Source organism: Lagopus muta, chromosome 10 (genome assembly GCF_023343835.1).
Source record: "Lagopus muta isolate bLagMut1 chromosome 10, bLagMut1 primary, whole genome shotgun sequence".
Lineage (NCBI taxonomy): Eukaryota > Metazoa > Chordata > Aves > Galliformes > Phasianidae > Lagopus > Lagopus muta.
Genome location: NC_064442.1, coordinates 12,111,043 through 12,138,288, shown reverse-complemented (window position 1 = coordinate 12,138,288; position 27,246 = coordinate 12,111,043). Strand labels below are relative to the sequence as shown.

The 27,246-nt window shown below is 35.2% G+C and overlaps 1 protein-coding gene across 3 annotated transcripts in view; it reads right to left on the bottom strand.

The window, feature by feature from the left end:
* Positions 1–112: 112 nt before the first annotated feature.
* The window catches only part of LOC125698489 (protein unc-13 homolog A-like), a 46,961-nt gene continuing 19,827 nt past the window's right edge, over positions 113–27,246 (bottom strand). The window contains exons 6-8 of one of the 3 annotated variants that reach the window (XR_007379202.1): positions 20,810–20,873; positions 20,636–20,719; positions 8,225–8,239 (exon numbers count right to left, since the gene is read on the bottom strand). Coding sequence is in view for 1 of the 3 variants with exons in the window: in XM_048956902.1 (XP_048812859.1) it covers positions 142–216; positions 20,810–20,873 (139 nt within the window). In the remaining 2 variants the exon portion in view is untranslated. Of the gene's footprint in view, positions 217–8,224; positions 8,240–20,635; positions 20,720–20,809; positions 20,874–24,299; positions 24,470–27,105; positions 27,169–27,246 lie in introns of those variants that run through there. The other 2 variants (XM_048956902.1, XR_007379203.1) reach the window with 2 other exon arrangements.

Genomic DNA, 27,246 nt, shown 5'->3' with positions numbered 1-27,246 from the left:
TTGCATCTCCAGCAGGAACATCAGTATTTCATCAACAGAGACTTTAGACTTGTAGACTACTGATGCTTTGGTATCACTTCACAGGAAAAGGAAACCAACAAGAATTACAACAACCCCCAACCAAAAAGCCATATGTTCTTGTTAGAAACAAAATCCTGAGGGCCTTTTGTCTGTCTTGTATAATCTCACTCTCCTGCGCGTGGCATCTTGAAGTGTCTAAAAAGGAGGGAATTATGTTACTATGGCTGCCACACAAGTAGCATTCAATAACACTAACGTTAACTGGGCTACAATGCAAGTAAGTATTTATCTATACTTTCTCCACAATTGTCTGAAAATAACTTAAATATTAAAGCTGAAAGTGGTTCTTAGCAAATGAGTTTAAAATAAACGAATTAGGTATGTTTATAGACATTTCTGCAGTGATTTACTGAGATAATTGATGTTAATGTTGTCTGCTTTTTTCCCAGAGTAATGACATTTCAATTTATAGCTATATGATGAACAGCAAGGTAAAAAAAAAAAAAAAAAAAGACAGGTTAATAAGTTGTTCCTAGCCAGTAAATAGAAAAAAATTCCTTTTAGAACTGTTTTCTTTTTAGATTGGTGTGTACACATGACATGGTCTGAGAAATGGTTGCCTTGTGCTTTTTGCCAAACTAATGTGTCACAGTAGGCCAGAACTTTGAATGCGTTTGCATTCTAGGTTTCTTTTCGCCAAGAAGGAAGAAAAGAATCCACAAAAGAAAGTAAAAGACAATAGTAAGCTGAACTGATGGAACAATCTCATTTAGTTACTAAGTTTTAAACTGCACTGGTCATGGGGGGAAAAAAATCAAGTACGTATAAGTAAGTGAGAAACAAATGTGGTTCACAAGTCTCATGATAAAAACAGGTGGCATTATAGCAGGAAAGCAGTTTGTTCTGAAGAAACATTAGAAAAGATTCAAGAAGATACCTGGAGGCTTGCTTTCCCATTGCAGAGAAGTTACTATTCCATAAAAAATGCAGTCAATACATTTTAATGACCTACAGATGGACCTACAGATGTTCTTGTGTTGTATTTTTTTGTTTGCTTTTTTGTTCAGCATACAATACTCATAGCTTCAGGATAAATCAAGACAAGTAGCTTAGAAAAATTCAAAATAGTAATTCTTAAAATGATTATTTCAGTTTCTTAACCAGCTAAAAATTCTTTGGCAGAATAAGAAGTTTATATAAATGCAGGCTATGCAAAGTTTGAAACTTATTTTGTGGCAGCATAGTAGGGGTACAGGATACAAGTTATGAATTCTCCTTCAAGTCTGCAAATGGCATGGTAATGAAGGAAGCATTAAATAGCGTTCACATGCCCTAGTATACAGCATCTTTATTACAAGCCTTGTCTTCATGGAGCTTATTATTAATTATATTCCTTATGGTACCTTAGCTAGTTATTCAAGCAGTAACAGGAAGATGCACTATGTTTAATTGATTCAAGCTGATAAACCAAACTGATAAAAGTCTGGTTGGTATACGGAGTGCTAGAACAGTTGATGTAAGAAGATATTTCTTATCCAGTTAATAACTAAATTACGAAGCAGAGCAAAAGCAAACAAAAATAATATACAATAGCCTTCACCCTTTCTAAAGTTGCTGACTTTTGTTTCATGAAAGCTAAAATATTTGTGGAAAATGAAGTATCCTTCAACATACATAGCTTTGATGACTTTTTTCTTCTTTCAGGTTTATGCCTGATTTCCAAGTATTAAAAGTCATATAAGGGCAATAAATATTTGGAAGAGAAGTGCTGGCTCAGTGCAGCTGCGTACAACTTTAAGGCATGCAAACGGCATCTCAGAATACGATAACTCTCCCCTCTCTATAGCTAATCCTCTCTAGCTTTCACATATTATTAGAGGGTTGAACTATCCTGGGACACTTCTCAAAGGCATAATTCTAGAAGTAGAAAAAGTTAAGTTTACGCTGAATTTTTCTAACCATTTCTTGAACAAGATTGGAAGTGACTGCCTGCCTCCTCCACCCAAACAACTGACAGCATTTTAAGTGCACTCTTATAGAAAACTCTCTCAGGTCACTCAGACTTCCTTGAAAAGATATCAACAACGTATAAACAAGCTAGCAGGCTTACTTATTGTCTTGCCCTAGAAAGCAACAAGAAGCAATGAAGTAATCATTGTAATTTGAAACATTTTACTCATTTTAAATGAGGTTTAATCACTCCTTCATAGAAGAACCTTGCTTTCATAGCCAGCCACACTTTTGTCCAATGCCTGACCTATACTCTTTATCAGAGACAATTTAAAATACTTGTAAATTAAACGTTGTACTGTTATGCACATAAATCTGCTAAATTGAGCAGACTTACGTTCCCTCATGCAAGTTGCATTTGTTCTCACTTATATTAGTCATATGATCCATTTTTCAGTTTACAACCTATCACTGCTCTGTTAAATACTAGTTTTCTAAAAAGGTTTCCCTACATTGAATCAAGATTTATTTTAGTCAAGAAAAGATTACCATACTTCTATTTTAAATGAGTGCATTAAGGGAGGTTAACACTGAGAAATAAGGAACAGTCATTTGTGAGGCATGTAGAACAAAGAATTGTTTGGAAGAGCTGCAAATTGTCATTCAGTAATTTTCTAATGAATCAACATGAATCTATTTTTCAGTCTCTTTCTGCTTGTTACTACAATAAACCAACACATATGATAAAGTTGATCACAGAGGGGTTCCATTAAATCAGTCCAACCAGAAGAATTCATTCTCAGATGTTTAATCATTATAGCAGTAAAGTTAGTTAACAGAAGTATAACAACAATGCTAGATCAGGAAACTGGAAATTTATATAGACTGTGATATTAGAAATGAAGTCATTAATGTGTTCCTTCAGTAACAACAACCAAAAAAAAAAAAAAAAAAGGACAAGGACATTTTCTTCCATATTTTCCCTTTAGAAAGTCTGAATTTAAGCTTTTATCATTCATCTAGATTTTGAAATTTGAATTGATTCTAAGAACATTGTTAATAGCAAGGTAATGTTTAGCTCTTCAGCTGGAAGCATCAGGTATAAACAGTCTTATTCCCAAAGCTAAAACTTATGCATCAGATTGAAGAGACACAGGGGATCAGTTAAAATAACAGTATTAAAGAATGCAAGCAGTGTATTTGGTCACAAGTCCAAACATGAGATCCTCATAGATTATGAGATTTACTTTTCCATTTTTATCAAATCAAAACAAATAAGTAGAACACTGCTGACATTCTGCTGTATTACAATAAATGAAGACGTACAGTAGCATCCCTCTTCCAATCAGAGATAGGTTTGTGGATTAGGAATGTTCTCACAAGAAGCAAGAAACAGACAAGACCTTAGCTCTACTTAACTTTTACAGCTTTACACAGCTACAAGGGGCCTGTACGTATTTGGAAGAGGACAGAGAAGTAGTAACTCTTCTCTTTAAAAAGGCACGTAGCAGTTGGTGATCACAACACTGAGACAGTAGAGGCAAAAAATAAAACAAAAACCCTTTTTGGCAGCAGTGCCACTTTGCATTGCTAACAAAGCAGTCAGTATTGCCTATAGGCCAAGGTATCCATTGGGGATACATAAAATGCTTCTAAGAAATAATCACAAACAAAACCTAAAAATATTATCTTTGTAGCTACAGAAACTAAGGTCAAAGCAGTCTTTGTTACTTTCAGGAACACAAGAAATCAATAGCAGGATAACCGTAGTTCAGACCTACAGATTTATCAAGTATGGCTTTTAGTAGTCTCCTGGGAATAAGGCTACTCTGACATAACTGTACTTCAATCAATATATTTATGTCTGCCAGGTGAAACCTACACTAAAAATTTTATAGCCACCAGATTGTTTTATTAATTTACAATAACCATAACATTGCACTGAAAAGCATCTCAGATGACAATTTGCAAGAATTTAATTTGAAACTATTATTTGTTGCATTATATTCCTTCTAAATTCTTCTTATATTCTTCTTAAATACTGACATTTATGATTTGTGTTATTGGTGAACCTCTCAAGATAAAGCAATACGGATGCTAATGCTGTATGATATGTAGCTGACCTGCATGCACACCCTGGCAAAGAGAGGCTTAACAACAATAAATCTTTTGGATTACTCTCCTTTGTTTCAGGAATTTCTCAGCAGCATTCAGCCCAGAGATTTTCTCCCCACTATTCAAATGAGAGTGTGGATTGGTACCAGAACACAAAATTTATGCCTCAGCTGGATGCAGACTTGCTTATCCTATAGCAATACTGACAAAATAATCTTAGCTGGACAATATCAATCTTAATCACAACATCAGTCCTAATGGAGTAGAAAGAAAACGAACTGGCTGTCAGAAAGCAGCCACAGAAGCTGTGATGTATGCCATATATACCTTGGCTTGAAGCTTCACAACATCCTTCTACGAACATTAGAAAGCTAGCTATAAAATAATGTTCTAATAATGTTCTAATATCAATAATGGCAAAGAGTCGCACTCACTTCATTTGCCTAAAAAGCTATTCCTCTTGTCCTTTATACCATTTTGAAATTCACTATATATTGTTTATCGACGGATATTTCTTTATGGATCCAGCTATCTCTGTATCTAATCACCATCTAACCAGCCACGTTACTATTCTATTACAGGACATGTAACCAATACAATTAAGCATAAAACTCATCCAAAGAGGTGGGATTTTTATTTTGCTTTTAAGTTGCACTTTTCTCCACAGCTTTGTGTATTCATGTTTTTTGCATTTCTCTGATAAGTTTTCTTCTGAGAAAGAAATGTGTAGTATGGTATTCATATCACAAACATGAAAATGATGTTTGAATCAATATATATTCAAAACTACTTCATTACAAGACAATGACTTAACTACACCTACAAAAGAAAGATTTATGCAATATGATAGAATAATATTTAAATGTAAAAAAGATGCTGAACACATTCCTGAAATTAAAATGGGCTCCATCTGGAGGAAAGTAGACCACTTATTTTAGTGTAGCTGAATATATTAATGCACACAAGAGTTAAGAAGTAGACTGCACATGATTGGAACACAGCTTCAATATTATCTGCCTAACTCTTTTCCTTTTTTTTTTTTTTTTTTTTTTTTTTAAGTAGAAAAAAAAATAGAAGACAGTACAGTATAAAAAGAAGAAGAACAGAGCCTGGAAGTTCTTTCTCCCCTTTTTACAGCTGTGCAATGTTATGTTGTCCTACCTGATCTTATTTTAGACAATATTTTCATGTGAGGAACTGGAAAGCTTTATGGACAATTTTATTTAATAACTTGTTCCTGCTTAAGTGCAGGCTACAGAAGGAACAGAAAGCCTAAAAATGAAAGTTATTTGTTAAGATTATTGGAATAACTGTATTACTAAGTCAATATGGGCATATTAGTCACTTTCTCACAGGTATAGACCTTCAATCCTGTAACTGTACAGGCAAGAGCTCTGGGACAGGCAATTCTCTGCCATGAATTAGATCCCTTCTGGGCAGACTCTGCCATGGAGCTTTGGATCATCTTTGACCTAAATCAATCTATATTGTATGGATAATTTCAAACAGTGCTGATTCATTTCATTTGTTTTGGAGGATTTTTTCATAGGGTGGTTGGTGTTCCTTTTTTCTTTTCTCCTTTGCTCTTGCTGTTTAAAGCCACTTACAAAAAGTATCTATGAAATAATGCAACATGTAAACTGACTTCTACCACAAAAATATTCAAGTATTTCCTAAAATATACTGATAGTGTAACTAGGTATACTTTTATAATACACTGTATGAAATAGCTTTTAATAAAGATATTTCACTTGGTGAGAAATAGCAACCATTTGTGTTTTTTTACATTTGAAAAAGGTCACAAACTTAAACCACCACAGCTGCTGTTGATAGCATACACTACCTAGCATACACCAGAGAGAGCAGACGCAAACATGAGCTGAGCTTGCCAAACACCTGATCTGATGCTCACTACCAGGAATGGTAAACATAAACCAAGTTTCTAAATGTGGCCACAAAAATTAATTAATAAGGGAACATATCCTCTTCCTTTCCTTCTAAATACTGACATCTGTAGAGCAGTAGTTAGATTTCCACCCCTACTTTAGAGCTACGAATGTAATTAATGACATAGGTGATAAAAACAAAACCTGCACGATAACCTTCTTAGGTGCCAAAGAATTTTTATACTTCAAAGCTTCAGTTTTGCAGCAATGGTTTCATGAGACAATCTACTACTTCATTCTTCCTAGATTTTCACAGCACTACAGTTAAAGGAAAATTGGGAATTTTCAGCCTTCTTTGATACTTTTATCAACTGGGAGATACTCTGAGCTATCTGCCTTCTCTTCCGGCTTGATAATGCTCTGGAGTCTCAGTGCTTCACCTGTGACTTCCCCAGTGCCCCCACACTCATATATAGCCATTATAACAATACTGTGTTGACATCAGTGCAGGATCAAATAAATAGCGTAGTGTCAGAAGACCTTTAAACAACTGCAGGTTGTGTAAATTCCACTGAAAAAAATAGGTATTACGTCTTGTTTCTTTATGCAATGTGTCTTTGAGACTATTCTTCAACATAATCTCTATGAAAAAATAACAGTTAATAAAAATTGTTTTGACACTTTCAAGCCTCAGCACTGTCCTCTCAACACTTTCCTCCGTACATTGATTGTATACAAGGTAAGAATTAACACTAATTTCAGAACAGTCAGATGTTTCAAATAACTTCAAATTTTCATTTCATTTGTTTGCTATTGATTGTCAAATCACTGTTGCATATTACACTAAAGGCATTATTTTATGTAATCGCTGCATTTAGGATACAAGCATTGTACCTTTACCTTCTCTGTGAAAAATGATAAGATCTTTATGATGAACAGTTAATTCTCACATCAGAAAGCAATTTAGTGCAACACCACAGAATTCTTTCAAGGCACAATAATTCCTGTCAGCTAAAGGTTAACTCCAATATTAAGAGGTGACAACTCATATTAACCCATTCTGTATCAAGATATTATAGAAAATTACTATTGAAACAGCCTGCAGCCAAATTACCAACGTAACAGAATACTTTGAGAGAATGTTTTAAGATATCTCAGGATTTCTAAGCAATCATACAAGCATTATTTTATTCCTAAATGTTTTTAGTATGCTTTTTTTCCCTACTAGACATTTATTAAAACACATTCATGTTCTTAGTTTAAAAGACATTGTTTTATATTGTATTTCTATTTCACTATATGTAATTGGTCTATTAGACAGAAATGCAATAGGACACGTAGGATTAAAGAAAGTTGAAGTTTAATTAATACAATTGAATTTTTTATATTTTTATAGTTTTTCTACCTACTTACTACAAAATGTATCACTGTCGCTCAGTAAGAAAACACTTTCAGTTTCTGTAAATCAACCTTTAAGACAGCCAGAGACAGAACATTAATGTGTACTTAATGATGTACAAAAAAAGTATTAAAGAGCTTTACATTTTCTTAGCCTGTGGCTTGGACACTAGATAAGGAAAGGTATTCTAACAGGCTGGTGTAGCTTTGGAGCAGAATTAAGCATGTATTCTGAGCAAGCTGTCTTTTCAAAGACAAGCTGCAGGCTGTTCATCTTGAAGATTAATCAAGACCCAGAAATACATAAGCATCTGTAAAGCTCAATTTATTACTAATCCTATGATGAACTAGGAAAAAAGTATGAAGGGAAATAAGCAAAAAAAACTATGTTTTCACCACGTATCCATATTTGAATTATTTAATGTAGTTTTTTATATCATTTAAAATGTTCCAACTCATTTTTAAATCAAACGCTGTACTAATTCTACACTGTGAACTTACCAACATTGCAAAATGAGACTCCCCCTGCCCAAACCCACACACAGACTTCCTAAAGAATTGTTGATTCTTTACCAGACCTGACAGTTTCATCAACATTGTAGCATTACAAAGAAAATCAGTTCCAAATCAATGCATCCCATTAGGTAGAACAGCAGGAGGTACACTCAGAATGAAAATAAGGGAAGGAAACAAAGGAAACAGACCAACGTATGCAGACTAACTACAAAAATATGAAGAAGATACGTACCTGGATTAAATTCTTCTTAAAAACAATAAGATACAAGTTACATACCACCATCTTTATATTTTCCTCCTATGAAGAAATACCGTGCAAAAATCCATTCCTGTTTTCCCATTCTTCCTTCAGCCTTAAAAGCAGTACAGTACAGACATGAGGCTGCTTCTCAGCAATTCAACTCAAGTGCAATCAGGCATGCTGCTAGTCCGCAACAATATCTGTTCAAAATTCCATCGTATTCCCTAGGCAGCATTAAACGCTTTCTCCCAATCCCCTGGCTTTCTCTCTCATTTTTCCCCCCCCCACCCTCCTACAACTTGTTCTAACAGCTATGAGCAGTTGTATTTATAGCTACTAATTTGTTCTGCTACTAGTGCAGCTACTAATTCAGATTTATTTCTCCGCTGTGATAGCAAGATGGGAGTCAGCGTTGTACTCCTGGTCAAATACAACATCAACACGAGAGCACAGCAATCCTCCTGGTGCTTTTGGTGCCAGTAACTTCACCCATTGCTGTTTTCTTCTGCCACTGCTTCTGTAAGCAGTATTCACTGCAATAGCCACAGCCTTCCTGCGTGGAAGGCAGCCCCTTCGCTTCACAGATGGAGTAAAATAGGCTTACAGAGAGCCCTCGCTCACAGAAACAGCACAGGCAGTGTTCCCTGAGAGCCAGCAGGTGCATCACTGGCCACAAGGATAACAGTGGCAGATCATATATTTTGCTTGGTAGGGCCATGGTTCACCTAACACTTTATCAGTCTGACATGACGCCCAGAGAAACAATTGTATAGCTTTCTCCTTCAGCAGGGATTCCCCAAAGGGCTGATTTTCTTTAATTCCTATTTAATAAAGGAATCTGCTGCACAGATTCATAACAATTAAAATTTAAAGGATGCTTGAGATAATAAGCATTGCTCCTTTTCCCCCACACAGTATTTTGTATATTTTCATTTAATTCCTAGACAGTAGGACTTGGTCACTTATTTGGATTCAAACAGCAGAATAGATTATTATTGTTCTTCATGCAGGGAGTTAATCATTATCCTCTACAAAATGTAATTGCTTTTAACGTCAACTGATTTAACAGTGCATGTAAAGTCACAATCAGCACATTAAGTATGTTCTAAACCTTAACACATGAAGAACTGTAGGACAATCTTTCATGAAACCATCAGCTTGCAAAGCAGTATCCATATAACAAGTGTAAATATTTACTTAAACGTGTGTAAAGGCACACCACCACAAGTATATTGTTACCACATCAATCTTGAGAGATAGCAGCACTGAAATGCTGTACAAAAATGAAATTTGAGAATTCTGGTCAGTGTTGACACGCTGGTAACAACAGTACTACTAATTTGGTTATTTGCTTCTAAAAGACATTAATGATGCCTCGAGTCAATGGCAGCACTTGGAAATATTCAACAGTTTTTGGTAATAGTTATTTAAAGCTCTGTTGGTTGCAGATTGGATTTTCTGCAATCACTGTATTATTAGCAATGAGATCTTACAACAAAATGCTTTTGAAGTATGATTTACAGATGGAACAGTTCTAGAATACCATCATCCCCCATGATAAAACTACTAGTTTGGATTTTTTTTTTGCATATAATTATAAAATAATGATGGATCATTATTATGCTCTCTTGAAATGAATGCAGCCTATAAATACTCCTTTTAATTAGATTTATAGCTAAGAACCAGATTAATGAATGCTTTATTATTCAAATCTTATTGTAGTAATTAGCCTATAGCGATTACTTAATATTCTGTCTAAACTTACACAAAATGATGCTGCAGATCTACCATGTTGCATGCCAACAGGAATACAATAAAACTTTATAGACACACAATAGGAAATATACATCTGATATAAATTTTCACTAATATAGTCCTAATCACATGAGATGCAACAATAGTGCCTCAATCAATAGAATGGCTTATTTAGGGTGAAAACAAATAAATAATTGGGCAGCTTACTCAAGCATGGCCACCAACTATAGAAAGACAGTAACAAATAAGCTGTGTTTTCATCAAGATTAAGTAAACACTCTTGTGTCTATAAGCAATGAAACTGAGAATGTTTTGCAAAAAAAAAAAAAAAAAAGGGATTATTTTTCATTTAATAAAAAATGTTTGTGAATAACATTAGTCATAACATGTGAATTTATGTAGTCAGCATCGAGCAAGTTCACAGAATCATAGGGGTTGAATGGGACCTCGAGAGATCACTGGGTGTGGATGTTGTTAGGTGTTCATTGTTAGGACACTGCTTGTATGGTACTGACCGAAATAAAGCTGGGATGTGCATCCATACCACTCTCAATTAGCTAACACATAGGCTATCTGTATTTGCTTAGTTCATACCCACTGATGAAGCTGGCCTTAAAATGTACACCTTTAAGAGTTGACAGTGATGTAATGTAATATACCAGTTGCTAACAACTACCACATGTATAGTTAACAGACTATATACACATGTTGTAATTTCTGTTACACTATTCTAGCCAACTCCTGTACTTTGGTTGTGTCAGCAACCACTTTATCCAGCCAGCTCACACATGAAGAAAAACAGCAACAAAACACTACACCATCCAAAACCAACAAACAAAACCATCCAACCACCAGCAGGCATCTAAAAGACTTCATGGAAAGAACAGCTACCCTGTATGCCTATTTCCAGGATTTCGTGACCACAACTGCTAGTGATAATTCCTTGAAGCAGCCATCCATCAAAGGTCAAAAGTTCTCGATATGAAGAACACAGGGCCAGTTAAGTTGCATTTGTAGAAAAGAGATTAAAAAAAAAGTTCCAGGAACATATACACAGGTTTGTAAAAACATTAACTCATACAAAGCAGAAGAGAACACCCGGAGCTGGAAGCCACATAAAATGTTCCCCAAATCCAACTCCTGATCCATACAGGCATACCTAAAAACTACAGCATATGTCTAAGAGCATCAACCAAACACTTCTCAAACTCCTGACAGCTCGGTGCTGTGACCACTACCTAAGCAGACTCTAAAGTTGTGCATTTAATGTTGAAAATATAAAAGAAAGGTAATTTTCTTTGTACCAAGATAGCTCTAATATGGGCAACTACTAAAGGGAGAATTGATTAAAACCATAAACACTCCTTAATCAAATGACTACTAACGTAGCCACTGAGTTTCACCAGATGAAACTCAGACTGCTAAACCTGAGGAATACTTCCACACACCTTTGCATCTCCAAGACAAAAGAAATCACTTCAACAACTGCAGGACACACTGGGAATGTAATCTTTCACATTTTTTCTAGAAAAAGGCCTGATTCTTGTTCCTCTTCTTTTGATTGAAATATATGTGAAATTATAACTATTATAAATGAATAAAATTCTGAAACCACAGCTTCCATGTATTTAGTGATCTTTCTCACAGTTATTATGATTTAGCAAAATCCTGTTGAGGAAACACATAGTAGCAGTCTCTGAGCCTGGTTCAATAGATTTAATTCCAGAATTCTTCTATGGGGAAAAATGAATTTAGTAATTCAAAACAGTAAAAACTTCTGCAGATTTATTAGTCTTGTCAACCTACATTATGACTTAGCTTATAAAAAAATTGAGTCCATCTGCACCCAAACTATACTGGTAATTACTACATTCTTTAAGCTAAATTATACTTCAGGATATCAAGCTCAGCCTGCAGAACAAATCCACTTGAAATATAGTGTAATATTCATGGACAAAGCAGTTTTATATTTGGAACCCAATTATACCAAGAAAATGGGACAAAGCTTTTCCTACACAGAGATACATATATATATATAATAAATATATATACAGACATGCACAAAATTCAGCAACAGAAAACAATTCCTGTTGCTTAGGAATAATAGTCTGTCAAATGAAAATATTTCAGTAACATCCATCACTATTTGTACGTAATAAAGCCACTGTTAAATAAATCCTATGGGGGCATTAATGGACTACTTCTGTTGCTCACTACTTTTACTGAAATTATGACAATTATAACCAATTAGAAGCAATTTGTATTTAATGACAGCTCTTAGCCTAACTTTGCAAAAGCTGCCACAGAATTAAGCTGCCCCATCCTCTGCCTCCGCAGTCTGATGAGAGGAGGGATATTTCTTCTCTTTCGTTACAAAAAGGCAATAACTGTGTCAATCTTTACGCCGAGTCAATTAGAAATAAATCTGATCAATCACTTCCTAAATCATACAGTTCTAAGCCTAATCGGGGATTCGATTTTTCTTCTACACTGGAAGGACTGACTGCTCAATCCGCATCGGTGCCGCTGCCGGCCCGCCGGCACGTAGCCCGCTGCGCCGGGCGGGGCGAGAGCCGCCGTGCCGCTCCCAGCGCGCCCCCTGCTGGCCGCCTGGCAGCCCTGCATCGCGGCTGCCCTCAGGTGCCGGGCGCTGCTTGCTTCCAATAGTACTGTAGCTGCGTGGGCTAAGACAGCCGCACAATTACGGGAGGTACCACATGGCTTTTATAATAATAATAATTTTTTTACAACTATGGAAAGTTCTCATGTCTGCAACGCTTAAAATAATTTCTAATTCACTCAAGATACGAAAGAATGCATTAAATACATCCCATTTTACTGGGGAGAACATACAGAGTTTTAAAGATGTTCTCTCATACGGGTTTTGTTTTTGTTTTTTTTTGTTTTTTTTTTTCTTTATGATAAACCTCACTGACATTTGGATATAAAGACTTACTTTTAGGAAGAAAAAGAAAACTATTTGTGAATCACAAATCTTGATAATGCTTAAGTAGATGGGATCCACCTGTCAGTTTCCTACATGGATACAATGTCAGGTATTTTGGAGTTTCTGAAAATACACAGGGCTCAGACCATTACTTACACTCCACTAAAGATCCAAACACAGTTCCTTTAATGCTATTTATGAAATTATGCAGTTTAAATGTCATTAAGAGAAGTGAAGGCTTTTCATTGAGGTTTTTAAACTAACAGAGAACATGCAAAAACTTTTTAAATCATAACAGCTCTTGGTCAACTGCAATTTAAACAGAAGCTGGCCCTATTTTGAAAGAATCACAGCATGTAAGCCAAAGAAACAAGCAAACACCAGGATAGACCAATACCATAACATATTTCAGGAGAGAAAATGATTTTTCTCCCATTTGGGTATATAAAGCACCTGAAGTCATAACGGTATTGACAACATGTAGACGTAGACATTTGAGAATAAAGTACATCACTTTGAAGCACAATTGCATTGCACTCTCCTTGCTCACTGTTTCCCTCCAGCAATGGGGGACACCCTAGAGACTGTTAGACTTTCTTGCCTAAGAGAGCAGAATGCTTGCCAAAGAAATTCAAAAACCAGAAATCCCACTCAGTTGCCACTTTTCATGCAAGGAATTGACTTTAGCTTGATATTTTGCTGACTATTACTGCATTCCTTTAAGTTTTGCAGTGCTTACAAGACTTTTTGCAGTAACTAAGCTCTTCAGATAACACTATTCATACATGCATCTCTTCAATTATCACAAAAAGTAAGTATGAATTTGTACCATTGCTCTACTAAGCTCTCTCCAATTATGGAAGAAAACACTAAGCACGTTAGCAGAACATCTGGCATTAGTGCTCATATCAGTGATGTAACTTACCAATTGTGCAGCTTCCTAATAAACATAGAAAAACAAGCTGATCTCTGTAGGAATTAACTTAAAATGGTCCAAGGCTCACAAAATATTTATATATATTTGAGACGATCTTGAATTTTTTTTCTTTTATCTTAGAATAGTTATTTTTCAAATGCATAATGCAAATACTAATTTTTGCCATCTTAACATTATATATAAACTGGCAGAAAAGAATGATGAGCTCAGAGTAATCAGCTTGTCTGCTTTTTCTCATTGCCGTATTACTTAAGTCTTTCTACCATTCCTACTTTAAAAGTAATTTATTTCCATTGATTCTTTACAACTCAGTTCCAGACAAAATAACCTATATTTTATGCTGGCACTACCACAGACATAACTATATAAGTATAAATATAACTAGAGATATAACATTAGTCTTTCCTGGACCTCTCCTTGCTCTGACAGTGCATGCATTCCAGTCCCAGCTGAGGAGCTGATTGTTGCGTTCAGCCATGGGTTTCTGGTATCTAAGGGTTAGGGAGGCAGAGACAGTAGGAAACAGAATTGGATTGATATCAGCAAGTATCTGCCTACTTCAAGAAGCAGTAGAGCAAACTTTCCCCACTTTGCTCATCCAGTGGAGTATGAAAACAAAACAGAAATAGTCTTATCAGGGTGGTGCACATATTAGTGATTAGCCTAGTAATTTATTAATACTAGCTTTCTATTATTTGTATTATGAAATAAAAATGTTGTTTTGCTCTCAAGTTGTTTATCCTACTTGCAGAGTCTCTTTTTATACAGAGCAAAGAGCAGAGCTCTTTGGAAAAAAAAAGTAATCCTAGTATGAAAGTATCTCCATTCCATGCAGGCCTCAGTCATGCACTTAAAATTAAGTATATGAACAACATCCATAACAATGGTGGTAATTAAGAGTCTTCTTGAGACTTGCTTGCTTTCTTGACACAAACAGTAGGAGCATGGAAAGATTCAGCAATGAAGACCAAACACCCGACTGCACAAGAAAAATTTGGCAGTGAATTTAAAACATGGCCTCATTTGAAAATAAGTAAGGATTGTGAGAAGACAGATCAGATGGAAAATCTGTGACAGTGAAGCAGGAATTAATGCAGGAGTTGCAATGATGCTAAAAGCTGAATGTTTGTAACTGCCCTGCTCGCAGTGCTGGGACTGCTGGAGCAAAGGGCTGCATCATGTATTACAAAAGCCTGGAAACAGCAATTTTTTTTCCCGGATGTTTTTTCCTGATCCTTCTCTCTGAAGTACATGCTTAGATTCCAACGTTATCTTTCATTAGGATTTTATTACCTATCCTTCCTTCTGCCAGGATTACATCAGTGCTCCATCCTCAGATGCTTTCAATGCTTTTCCTGTTCTAGATCTCCCGTGGGTACAATTGCTGGTCATACCAGTATTTTTCTCCCCTCCTCACCCTTGGACTTCCTTACATTTACCACTGTTATGAGACTACTTCTCCAATTCTTATCACTAAGACCTCCAACTCTTTATAACTTAATGGAACCTGGACTTCAATAATCCTAACCTCATCTTCAGCACCTTCTTCACCTTTACTGCATTCTAAAAGTTTTTTCCTCCCACGGAATGGTATTCCTGAAAGATATTCCAGCTCATTCATATCAACAAGGTAATTTTTGACTGTTTTATGAGAAGAACACATTCTCCCCTGTAAACTTTCTCTTAGAACTGTTATATTTCAGCCTTTCAAGCATCACCACGCATGTTCACAAAATGCACTTCAATTACAAATATGCTCCAGGAGCTGTATAATTGTACTATATCAACTTAGCCTCAGACTATCAATAAAGCCAGTAATAAATCATTTACTCTGAGTCCAAAGACACCCTTTATATCACTGTAACAGGGTTACTGGAGATGGATAAAACAGGGAAAGGTAAAAAATATCAGTGGTTTCTCTCGAGCTCTGAAGCAACAGAGAAAATTGAAGTTTAATTGTGGAAGAGAGTATGTTCTGTAAAAGAGCAGCAACAAGGTTTCTTGTTCTTTTTTGATGTGAATCATTATATCTTACTTTTAGAAGGGGAAAGTAAAGCAACCTTTTTCTATCCTTGTATAACTGATCTCGAACAATGGTACAGCAACTCATCAAGGTTCTTCCTGGGGTCTATCATTCTTAACACCTTCAATTAAATTAGGACAGCAATTTTTGAGTTTCACATTGATTTAAGGGGAAAAATAAAATCAAGGAATTAGATGGTATATAAACTGTACATAAATCGTGAGACAGACGTCAAAATGAAGGAATAATATTTCATTTGAAACATAAGCCAATTATAATTAGTATTTTAAGTAATTTGTGTTAAATTATTTGCAATCACTACCATGCAACTGCTCTATTTATTTCTTATCATGCCTTTCTTTCATACTTTTGACATGAGGGTTATTCCTGACTTATTACCTCAATTTCTAATCCATTATTTCTCTACTTATAATCACATATTGCAGGCTGCTGTCATTTATGATTTTTCTTGTGTTTAACTGCTGAACACAAGAGGCTCGTGCCCCCTTTCCTTTTCCTCTTTGAGAGTTAACACTGGACAATAAAGGCCAGATTTTCCTTATTCTTCAGCACTTGCATGCATGTTTGTTGATGAAGTTTTATCAACAGGCCAAAATGTATCAGTCTGATAAATATTCTACAGCTTTTCTGTGCTGATTGAATTCATCTTGGAGACCCAAAGAAAACCATTCAGTGACCTCAGAACCATTAGTCTGATGTCTTCTTGTTGCCTCTTTTACCTTCTTAAAGTACATTCAAAAAGTTCTGACACAAGATACTCAAGATTAATTTTATCATAAATAAAACTACTTAACATGACTATTTAATAATTTTCTTCCCAATTAATAACACAATCAATAATGATTAATGAAGAAAATACATCACAAAGTCTTTCATCCCCTCCAGTACTTTAAACTACCTCATACCATCAGTTAACATTCTAAACCATTGTTTAAATCTTAAAATGGATGAAATTGCACTGAGACTAAGTTCAGTTAATTGAAAAGAAAGAACACTTAAAGTTCTTTGTTTTCAAATTGTCGTTACATTTGTGATTTTAAGCATTTGAAGTAAATTCACAAAACATAAGAAATGCATCTAGTTTGCTGACAGTCATTTAGCTTAATCAATATGTTGATTGTCACTCAAACACTATAATTACATTCTAATTGAGTTGAGATATGGGTATTCATTAACAATTTTAAAAAAGGAAATATTTGTTTATCCACATTCAAAGACATATATCAAATGCTGCATGGAATGCAGGGATGCAAAAAATGTTCAGTTGGACAATTTATTTTTATTTTTTTATTTTGCAGTTCTTTGGGCCTGTTAAAATGTTACAGTGGGAAACTTTCCACTAATCTCATAGCAGCACAGCTCCTAAACAGAGTGATGTCTGCTTACCCAGCCCCAAGCCCCCATTGCTCTGCTTTTGTATTAGGTTTTCAATTTTTATTTCTGAATAATAAACCAATAATGCTGGCTACAGCATTATTGTATTTTCACACTGAACATCACTGCATCTATCATACAGTTAACCTCAAATCACAAAGAACAGCAAAAAAACAACCCACAGTGAATACTGAGTTTTATATCCTATCTTGTAAGCAGTGGAACGCACACTAAATATTTTAAAGGTATGAACACTGTGACACTTGGATATGCTATGCTCATTTTGCAAATTAAGAAATAAGGCATGTAGGAAAAATTGGCCAAAGCCACTCTCAATTTTTTCGTCTGCAGGTTATAGAACCAGTTAATACAGTGCCAGCACCTCACCAACTTTTGTTTCCAGTTCTTACTGTTACTAGTAAGCAGTGCTGTGGAATGGTACAAGGTATAACTCTTCACACAAATGGTCTCCTGTTTAATGTTAGCTTTTGAAATCAACTATTATTCTCAGTATTTTATTTTTAAAAAATCTAGGCAGTAATTGTTCATTCAGATGATTACATTTCATCAGCAGAAGTGTCGCTAGTGTACATAGGATTACCAATAAAAGATACAATCACAGTGACACATACTGTGGAGAGTGGGAAGCAGGAAAAGGGTAAATCTATTTCACTATACTTCAGGCTGACACCAAGTTACAAGAAAAAAAACTTCTAAACACATCTTTTCCTAATTGCTGCCAGTACTTAAAAGCACCAATTTCAAATGTTAGAATTTCTGTAATCCCATCCTAATATCTGCATTTTAATTTTTATGTTCACAAAACAGTGAACACAGGATTTTCTTCTTTTCCCTAGTTTTCTATTTTAGATTTTTGTTTCCAGTCAACAAGTAGAGCAGCAGCTAAAGGACCCTATCTAAACCTGCACTGTCTTTTAAAATGCAACTTACTCCTTATGAGAGTTTCTCCTCGTGTTTAATTACTCTTCCCTCCCCAGTATGGAAAGGATTTCCCTAACATTTGGCACTCCCGTATTCTAAACAACTGCAAGAAGGCCTAGCTATTTCAAGCAGAAACTGGGGCAGGTTGTTGGTTTTTTTTTTTTTTTTTTTTTTTTTTTTTTAATATAAAAAGTCAGTCTCCAAACCAATAGCTTGGCACTTTTCCTATCTGGTCAGTGTTTGAGTAAATATTCATTAGCTGCCATGCCTCTGGTGAAATACTAGCTGTCATCTCATATTTAATCATAACAACTGCCTAACTCAATCTCTCAGTTCCATAGACTAACAGAAAAGCATACATCCCAAATATTCCTGATGTAACTTCAGGCCCTTCAGAACAGTACTCTGTTTTCCACAGAATTGCTACAAAGCCTTGTATGTATTTTCTAGTACAGGAAGATATCTAAATCACTCTCTGCAAGAGTGATGCAGCCATTCAGGAGCTGTGTTTGCACAGCCTCCAGTGCTCTAGATGCATACTAAACATAAAATTAGAAGCATATCAGGACAAAAGTTCATCACACATAGGTGTTCAAAGAAAGCTTATCTCAAAATCTGAAAGATCCTTTTAATATTTCTCCAATTTATTAAAACAAAAGAGTTCTGCATGCAGGGTATTTCCTTACATCTGCCATATGTCTTACTATAAAATTCATTACAGTCTTGAAGTGACTTGGTCACCATCCTTTATTATCAATACAATAAAGACACACAATATAGTAGCTACATGAGCTTTTCTACGTGCACAAAATGCAGATGATAGGGAAAAAAATCCAATTTATTTTTAGGTCAACACAAACATCAAAAAACAAATTGTGTTTCTCAGAAGCTATTAGGTGCAGGTTTACAGTACAGCCAAGGCTGTAAGGTGACAGACGATGTTTTCCTGTGTTTTTACACTTAATTCAACACACAACTCCCATCTACAAAGTAGTTTTCACTTGCATAACAGTCACTGTGTGAATAGTGAGCAGAAGCATTTTAATGGAACAAAGTTTTTATTAGACTTCAGGGAAGTTAAAATACAGTCTCACACAGCTTATATTAAATTTCTTTCAAATCAATGTGAAAAAACTCTGTGAAATAATTTTCACTCAAGCGCTGTGGTTTATTAGAATTGCTTTGAAAGAGTCATGGAATGATTTGAGTTGGAACAGACCTTGAAGATCATCTAGTTCCAATCATCCTGCCATGCAAGGGACACCCTCCACCAGATCGGGTTGCTCAAAGTCCCATCAAGCATGGCCTTGAACACTTCCAGGGATGAGGCACCCAGAGTTTCTTTGAGCAACCTGTTGTTCTGTGGATCATCACACAGTAAAATATCTATTCCCACTATCTAATCTAGATCTATGCTACAGAAATAAAAAAAAGGAGGTAATTAAAAGGAAATACAGAAAAGAAAAAAAGCACAATCAACCAATGTAAACAACAAAATGACACAAAAATACACCCAATACTTCCAAGAAGATTTCAGTCAATGACAGTAAGTACTTCTTGCTTTTAACATTATTATTATTTTTTTTTTCCTAGAAGGGTAAAATTATTTTTCATTTCTGTTTGCTTCCTTATTATTTTGTTAGTTAGTTTTATTGTTGGTATTGTTTTTATATGATCATTGCCTTACGAAGAGCTCTGGGGGTGCTCAGTTTAGGCAACTTCTTGCCCTGACCAGTGATATTCACTGATCCCACTGCCATTTCTGCCATTTCATGAGAATAAAAAAGTGCTTCATGAGAATAAAAAAGTTCAGGCAGTGCTATCAAATTTAGGACAATTAGATTCTTGTCCTACTGAGAGTACAACTTCCCTGGCACCTACAGCCCTTTCATAAAGACTGGGAAAACTGGTTGAAAGTAAGGAGGGGGAGTTATAGAACAGTTGTGTTCTACAGAGAATCAGACCTACAAGAAAGAGTTATGTGGAGGGAATGCACAACTAACTGAAGGACAGTGCTCACTTCTCCATGCTAAACACTACCAGCAGTCAAAGTAGAACAGTTTAATGGAAAACAAAAAGGTTAGAAGAGTTACAAGTTATTGCTCCCTTTCCTTTATTCACAAGAGGCACGCAACAGACACAACAAGCAATACTGCTAAGCAACCTGGGTAAAAAATAACATGCAAATCCCCATCTTTTCATGCAAGGCAACAGTTTGCACAGTTTAGTAACTGTGTTACTGACCAGAAACCAAGTAATAAAAATTTCCCTTCATTACCACATGTAAAGAAGAAATAACCTGTTTAGGCAATGATATAATCAGTACAAAATTAGAGTTTCCTAGGATAAGTTGTTAAACATTTCTTAAATACATTTGTTTTAAACACTGAAGTAATGAACTTTGCCAATATCAAAGTTACTCAGGATTACATGTATGAAGTTATGATTTCTGGATTAATTCTGAATGTTTTTCTTTCTGTTTCAGATTAAAAAAAAAAAAAAAGCAAACCTGAGGAGAGGTAACCACATGAATGCAGAGAACCAATGGAAGGAATTAGCTATGCCAAAGTCAGCTCCTCAAATTCTGCTGCAACTAATAAACAAGAAATCTTATACTAAGTTCTTCCTCAATTCTTCAAATTACACTGAAGCATCAATAATTTAAAGATGAGCTCGCTCTTACCTTCTGAATAGCCCTGGCCCATATTGCTTTTGCAAAATTACTTCCGATTTGATTGTTGTTTTTCCTGGAGAAAGAAGAAATAATTGAAAAACCTCTGAGAAGGACATGGACAAATAGATCAAATCTAAGTACAGCCATTATTTGCTTTCCCAGTCTTTCTTCTGCATATAGTATCTTTCATATACTAGATATATACTAGAAAGTACTAACTCTGCATAAGTCATTCTTGAAAAGGATTTTATAAATTTTTTTTTGGTAATTAGTGTAAGGGTAACTTTTTACTTTGCAGGCAGTGAGCTTATCTGAAATCATACAGCACTATCTTCCTACTTAATAATACATTAACCTGTACAGTAAACATTCTATCAGTGAGTAGATTCATAAGTAGCTTTACTTTGCCCTTACAATTTCAAAAACACTAAGTTTAAAAATATAGGAACTCTTCATTAGGACCCCTTTAGCCTTCATCTTGGAATACTTATTTTATTCATATCTGATTGATGTATTTTGAACTAGATCAATACTTGTTACAGGCAATAAACAGGTTAAAAGACAAATCATCTATCATGCTTTTTCTGAGAGGCAAATAAAGCAACGATCTATAGCAACCTAACATTATTAAATAGCTTTATATTTAAAGATATTAATTGTCAAAATGAAACATTACATATAAAAATATTATGTCTTGATGATTAATACTTCTATTGTCTTAGTTTTATTACAATCGTATATAAAGATAGGGAAACATTTTTCTCCACTTTTCCCTATTCATTTCTGCCTACACTGACACTCCCCACTTGTACTGACAGCTGATAAAACAGAATGGAATGTTTATAGTGAAGAGTTCTCAAATCTGCTGGTGATTTAACTGTAAAGTTACTGTGTGACACACACACACACACACACTTGATTCAGCACACAGAGGAAAAAAAGCAGGTACTAGAGAGCAAGCATAGCAAACACGCCAGTAACTCTATACGCTGACATTCCCTGCTGTAAAGCAATATCAGACTGCAGTTCTGAAACAATTCTTATCTATCCAGGCATTCTGAAGCTACGTTCAAGCAGAGAAAACTGGCTCACAATAACTCCTTTGGATTACAGGGAGTTTCAGTAATTCTAAGAGTATACTTGGCTTGCAGACATGATCCCAACCCTAATATTATTAATAGGGTATAAAAAAGCATTGGCAAAGGAATAAGTTTCCTCATTATACTGCTACATAAGTCAGGATGGGAAAACTTTGGCATCAAACTGTGGGAGAAAAAGGGAAAAAAAGAGGAAAGTTAAAAGAAATGCCCTGAATTTTCTCTCTAAACATAAATCCTTTTAAGAGAGAATTATTAGCACTATCATCTGCTCTTTGCGAACTGCAGCAAAGGAGTTACTGATAAAATACCTTGGAACCATTTAACTTTTAAGTCTTTCGAGATATGGTCTAAACCTCTACAATGGAAAAAGAAAGCCAGCACAATAAAAACTTACATTTGCTCAGATAAGCATTATTAACAAATCTTTGAAACAAATCTTATGCCCCCATATTCAGAAACTGCCCAAGACAATTAGAATGGAACTCCATTAACCAACTGTTTCACCACAGCTGTGAAGAACATCAGTTTGTGTTCTCCTATGCTAATTCAGTTCATGGCTGTTAGGCACAGGTTAAAGTCATTAGTATGGTCTCCAGGACTTTGGCAAGAATCTGATTAACTCAAAAGATACTTTCTGTTAAGTAGTAAACTGAAAGTATACAGTAAAATACACCTACATATATAAAAAAAAGTATAAAAGACAATGGCAGCCTATCCACTAAGTAAGGTTGCAGAGTATTCAGATTATGCTTTATGCCTACATAATTATCTTGGACTTTTGGAATAGTGTTCTTTTATTTGAGGAGAAAAATGTTCTCTTTGATATGCACAGCTGAGTGAACATGATGCAAATGAAGTATGAAGAGGCTTGTCTCATCCTGCTCTCATCTTTGGGGCTGCCTATTTGCAGGTTCAATCCTTTTTCTATTCACATCTACTGTTTTATCTGTTTTATTCCCCCCACACACACCTTTTTTTTTCAGTTACTATTACAAGGTAAATCACCCAAGTTATATTAGTAGTTAGTCCATACTGTCTTATAGCTGTTGACTAGATGGGAAATATTAGGTAATAAATAACATTAGGAATTTTAAAAGTAATGAGCCTTAAGGTCAGACAGTGTTCCAGAAGGAAAAGATAGGAGCACCTTTTACTGTCTTAACCAACAGTAAGTAGGGTCAAGTTTGTTCTCAAGTTTTGAAGAATAACATACAAAAGCAGGAAAACAAAGACATTTAGATGCTTTGGATAATTTTGCAAAGTCCTTGATTTGTGACCAGGCTGCTCAACAGTGCAGACATAAGGCTGTTCAACACATTCCTCCTTATTCCAATACAAAAAACCAGATATTATCTCAGCAGAGACAGGGCAGAGACAGCTTTTTTTTATCCATCCTCTTCCTGCTATTACAGATACTGGTCCAGTTTAGATAACCAGTGGTTGTAATTTTCTGTTTGGATCTATTAAAGCTAACTAGTTACCTGGCAGAAAATAGCTTCTCAACACTGAATGAAGCCAACAAGTGGCACTTTATAGAAGTTCAGAGTAACAAAGACCATCAGAAACTGTTGTCAGGTGATGTGCAGTGCTAACTGAACTAAGTACAAGAGCCATATTTTGTTCCAGATAGATATAATTTTTGAAAAAGCAGGTTAGGAGATCTTTACATGAGCACGAAGTCAGAAAACAATGGAATCCTATCTAGTAATCAGAATTCCCCTAGTAGACCAGCCAAAAAGCTTAGTAAAAAACCAATCCTTTAAAAAGAGTAAAAACCCCAAATCATACTATTTCACTGTTTCCTACAGCATACTTCCATTTTGCAAGGATCAAAACAACCACCCTAGCTGAAGTTCATTTACCAGCTAAAGACACACTGGAATGCACAGGCTACATAAAAACCAAAAGCTGTTTACAGTCAAATCAAAAGCTAAGGATTTTTAACAGAGCACAGAAATTACACTGATACTTCTGTTTAGTAGATGTTTCCCTTATCAATTAGGTTGGCCAGATACATTAAATTTGGTCTAATATTTCAAATACAACTTGCATTTTCATGACATTTCCTGTAAAGTTAAATCTCACAATAGAACACGTTGTAAAGCAGTTAATTATAGAGCGATTGCAGCATGACCACATCCAGACAAATAATGACATCCTCTGAATACTTATTTGTTTGCAGCAGACAGCCTAAAATACCTGCATTGATTTCTAACTTTCATCACTAATATTGATTCAATCAGCTCTGAATGCAACTGGAAATGAACAACAGAAGAAAAATTGAAATAGTTACAACGTCTTTTCCTTCTTAAAAAATGTGTATTATGAGACACTTTTTAACCAGCAGTTTCCACTGCCAACTGCCACGCAGTTGAATTACACACACACCTGGGCTTCAATAACCTTGTCTCGTTAAGGCACCTGTCAAGAATTTCTCTGAAGCTGGCCACAACGAAATTGTTTCCAGCTGAAAACAAAGTGCTTTGTATCAGGAGTTTTCACATAATTCTCCTACTTAGTAGAAGAGAACACACTATTCTTGTAGAAAAGCATGTGTAGAGTTTGGAACCTGTAAAAAAATGGTATCCCAGAATTAAGAATTATCATGCTTTAAAGCTATAATTTCATTTTAATGCTTTTCCACGCCCTAATCTGTACAGATTAAAATAATCACTAATATTAAAAAGCAGTGTAATGAGTCACAGTTTAGTAAAACACTGTGAAGAACTGTAGGTCATACACATACATCTTGGCTGCAACATGTTGAAAAGAAATGACAAAATATAAAATATTGAAAGGAGAATTAAGAAGAGAGCTATGGATTCCAAAGCTAGCTAGATCACAGAAATATTTCCAAATTAAATGCCACAGATTCATAAGATTTAGCATTATCTATGTCATGCATATGTACAAGTTCGTATCAATTCCTACTCTTACATCTTAGTAACAACAGAAGGCAAACTTTGCTGTAAGATATCTTTCCTGTAGCACTAAATCTATATCCCTTTACATGTTTCTATTTTCAGATTCTTAAAATGCACTTCATAATTTTATTTCCAAATGTTACAGCAGAGAAATAACTTATTTGTAGGTCAGCCGCTTATTCCTACAATAAATTTTCATTCTAAATTTGAGTATACCATTTTTGTTTGCATTTTCTTTCTTAATATCGCCATCAACAAATTATAGAAGCTTTACTATTATCTTCAATGATCTGCCCACATGATGCTTATATTAGAACCCTTATTCACTTTCAAGAATTTAAAGTTACAGTTCTGGGTTCTTGGTGGCTTTCCTTCTATTGAATGTACAACTTCAAAGCATGAGTTACTTTGGGACAAGTTGCCAGATTTCAATTTTCCATATTGTATTTTGAAAGCAACATTCTCTTTACCAATGAAATAATATTTTCTGATTACAAAATCATTTTTTCTACGTGCCTAATTGAAAACTTAGTACAGCAATAACATCTACCTATTAACCATTCCAACCCAAACGTTTAGTAACATGAACAGAAACAAGGTCACTTAAAAATATGTATAACTTCACTAATTATTTAAGAGATTTTTGTCTCACACTTTTTTTTTTAATGTTGGTTACATAGTCATTAAGAAGTTAAAGCTTATATCAAGGCCTCCATGTTTTGACTCACCTCTGAAGCAGAGTTCCCAGATATGTTTTTATCCCTATAGTAAAACTTACTTCTATATTTTTTTCCTCAAGTCCACATATTTTCTCTACTTCTTCCTAAGATTTTCACAGGAGCAACTCACCCCTATTGGTGATCTTTCCATTTTTCTGAAGTTATTTGTTCTTGCTTGGTTCTAAAGAACACCTGAGTTACAGCATTATCAGCACAGCTGCTAAGGGTACCCTGTAAATAGCTGCAGCCTTGTTACCCCTCCTCTTCCTGGGGATAATTAACCATTTGTTGCAAGATTATTTCTTCCTTCTCCTTAGCATTTCACCCTTAAGGCAGTATGTTTACAGATTGTTATTTAGGAAGTCACAGCTAATTTTAATAACTGTTTTCCAATAAGCTAAAATGGTTACTGGGGAAGGGAGATAACTTCTTAAATTGCTGCAAGTGGCAAAGTCACTGATTTGATACACTGAAGTTAGTGCCAGTGCATGTTTTACTGCTTTCTTTTGAGTAAGATCTTCGAAACATTCCAAATCCTCTTTGAGGCATCTTGTTACGTTCCTGCAGTCATCAGCCCTGAATCTACTGCTCTGAGCATTTTCAAATGAACATTTTTGACACTAACCAAAATGGAGGATGGAAATATTCCAAGAGGGTAAGGTGAAAGTTTCAGAACAGCCAGAATAGGATTAATCTGAAGTTACCATTAATATTTATGATCATAATTTGAAAAAAAAACTAGATACACTGCAGGAGGAAGCAGAGATATAATCCATACATTTTGTTTGCTGGGAAATAGCATTTTGGAAGGACTAAGCTGGAACTGATAGCAGTTAGTTTTCCAACCTTTGCGTAAGTGCTTTTAGTGTCCCCACCTCCCTGTTTTTCCTAACATGAAAATAAGCAGTGGCTTAAAGCAAGTTAAGACCTATTGTTAGATCTTCTGTGACATAACTTCATTTATGCCACGATTTACATGTTCTGACAAACTAAACACTCTCCAGGGCACAAGTCTACAGTAATGATAGAGGTATTCTATTCTACTCTGACAGCAAAGGGCTGAAAGATTTTCTCTTTGTGAATCTTCAGTAGTTAGAAATCCATCAGAAACCACCACAGAAGGCAAGATGGTTTATACTCAAACTTGGATTGATACTGAACACCTGAAAGCTGCCATTCTGTTAGGTGACTTTCTTAAATTTCAGTCTTAGTGTACTTAGTACAGTGTCAGTAAGTACTGATGCTATCCCCATACACAGCTGTAGAATAACAGCTTTGAACACATTCTGTATTGTTTTCCCCCAAAGTATGTCAGACAGTAAATCAAATTGCCTGCAAACTTTCCTGATGAATGCAGGGCAGTTTTGCTGAGAAATCGTCTCAAGATGAATATAACTGTTGCAGTGCTGAAGAGATAATGCATCTTCTCTCAAGAAAAAGACATTTATCAGAATAAAAGAAAATGCAATTAGGATAGGAAGTGATGAACAAGACCAGAAGCAATCAGAAAAGACATGCAATAAGAAACACATGTAAGAGTGAATAGGATACTAGTAAGATACCTTTCTACTACTATCCAGTGAAGTACCAGCTTCTAGTCCATCTTGATTGTCACAAAGCATCACCTAGCACAAGTAACAGTGAGGAGTTTTAATTTTCTTTTACACAAGTTTTAGGCAAGTGGACATTAGTAAGTCAGAGCA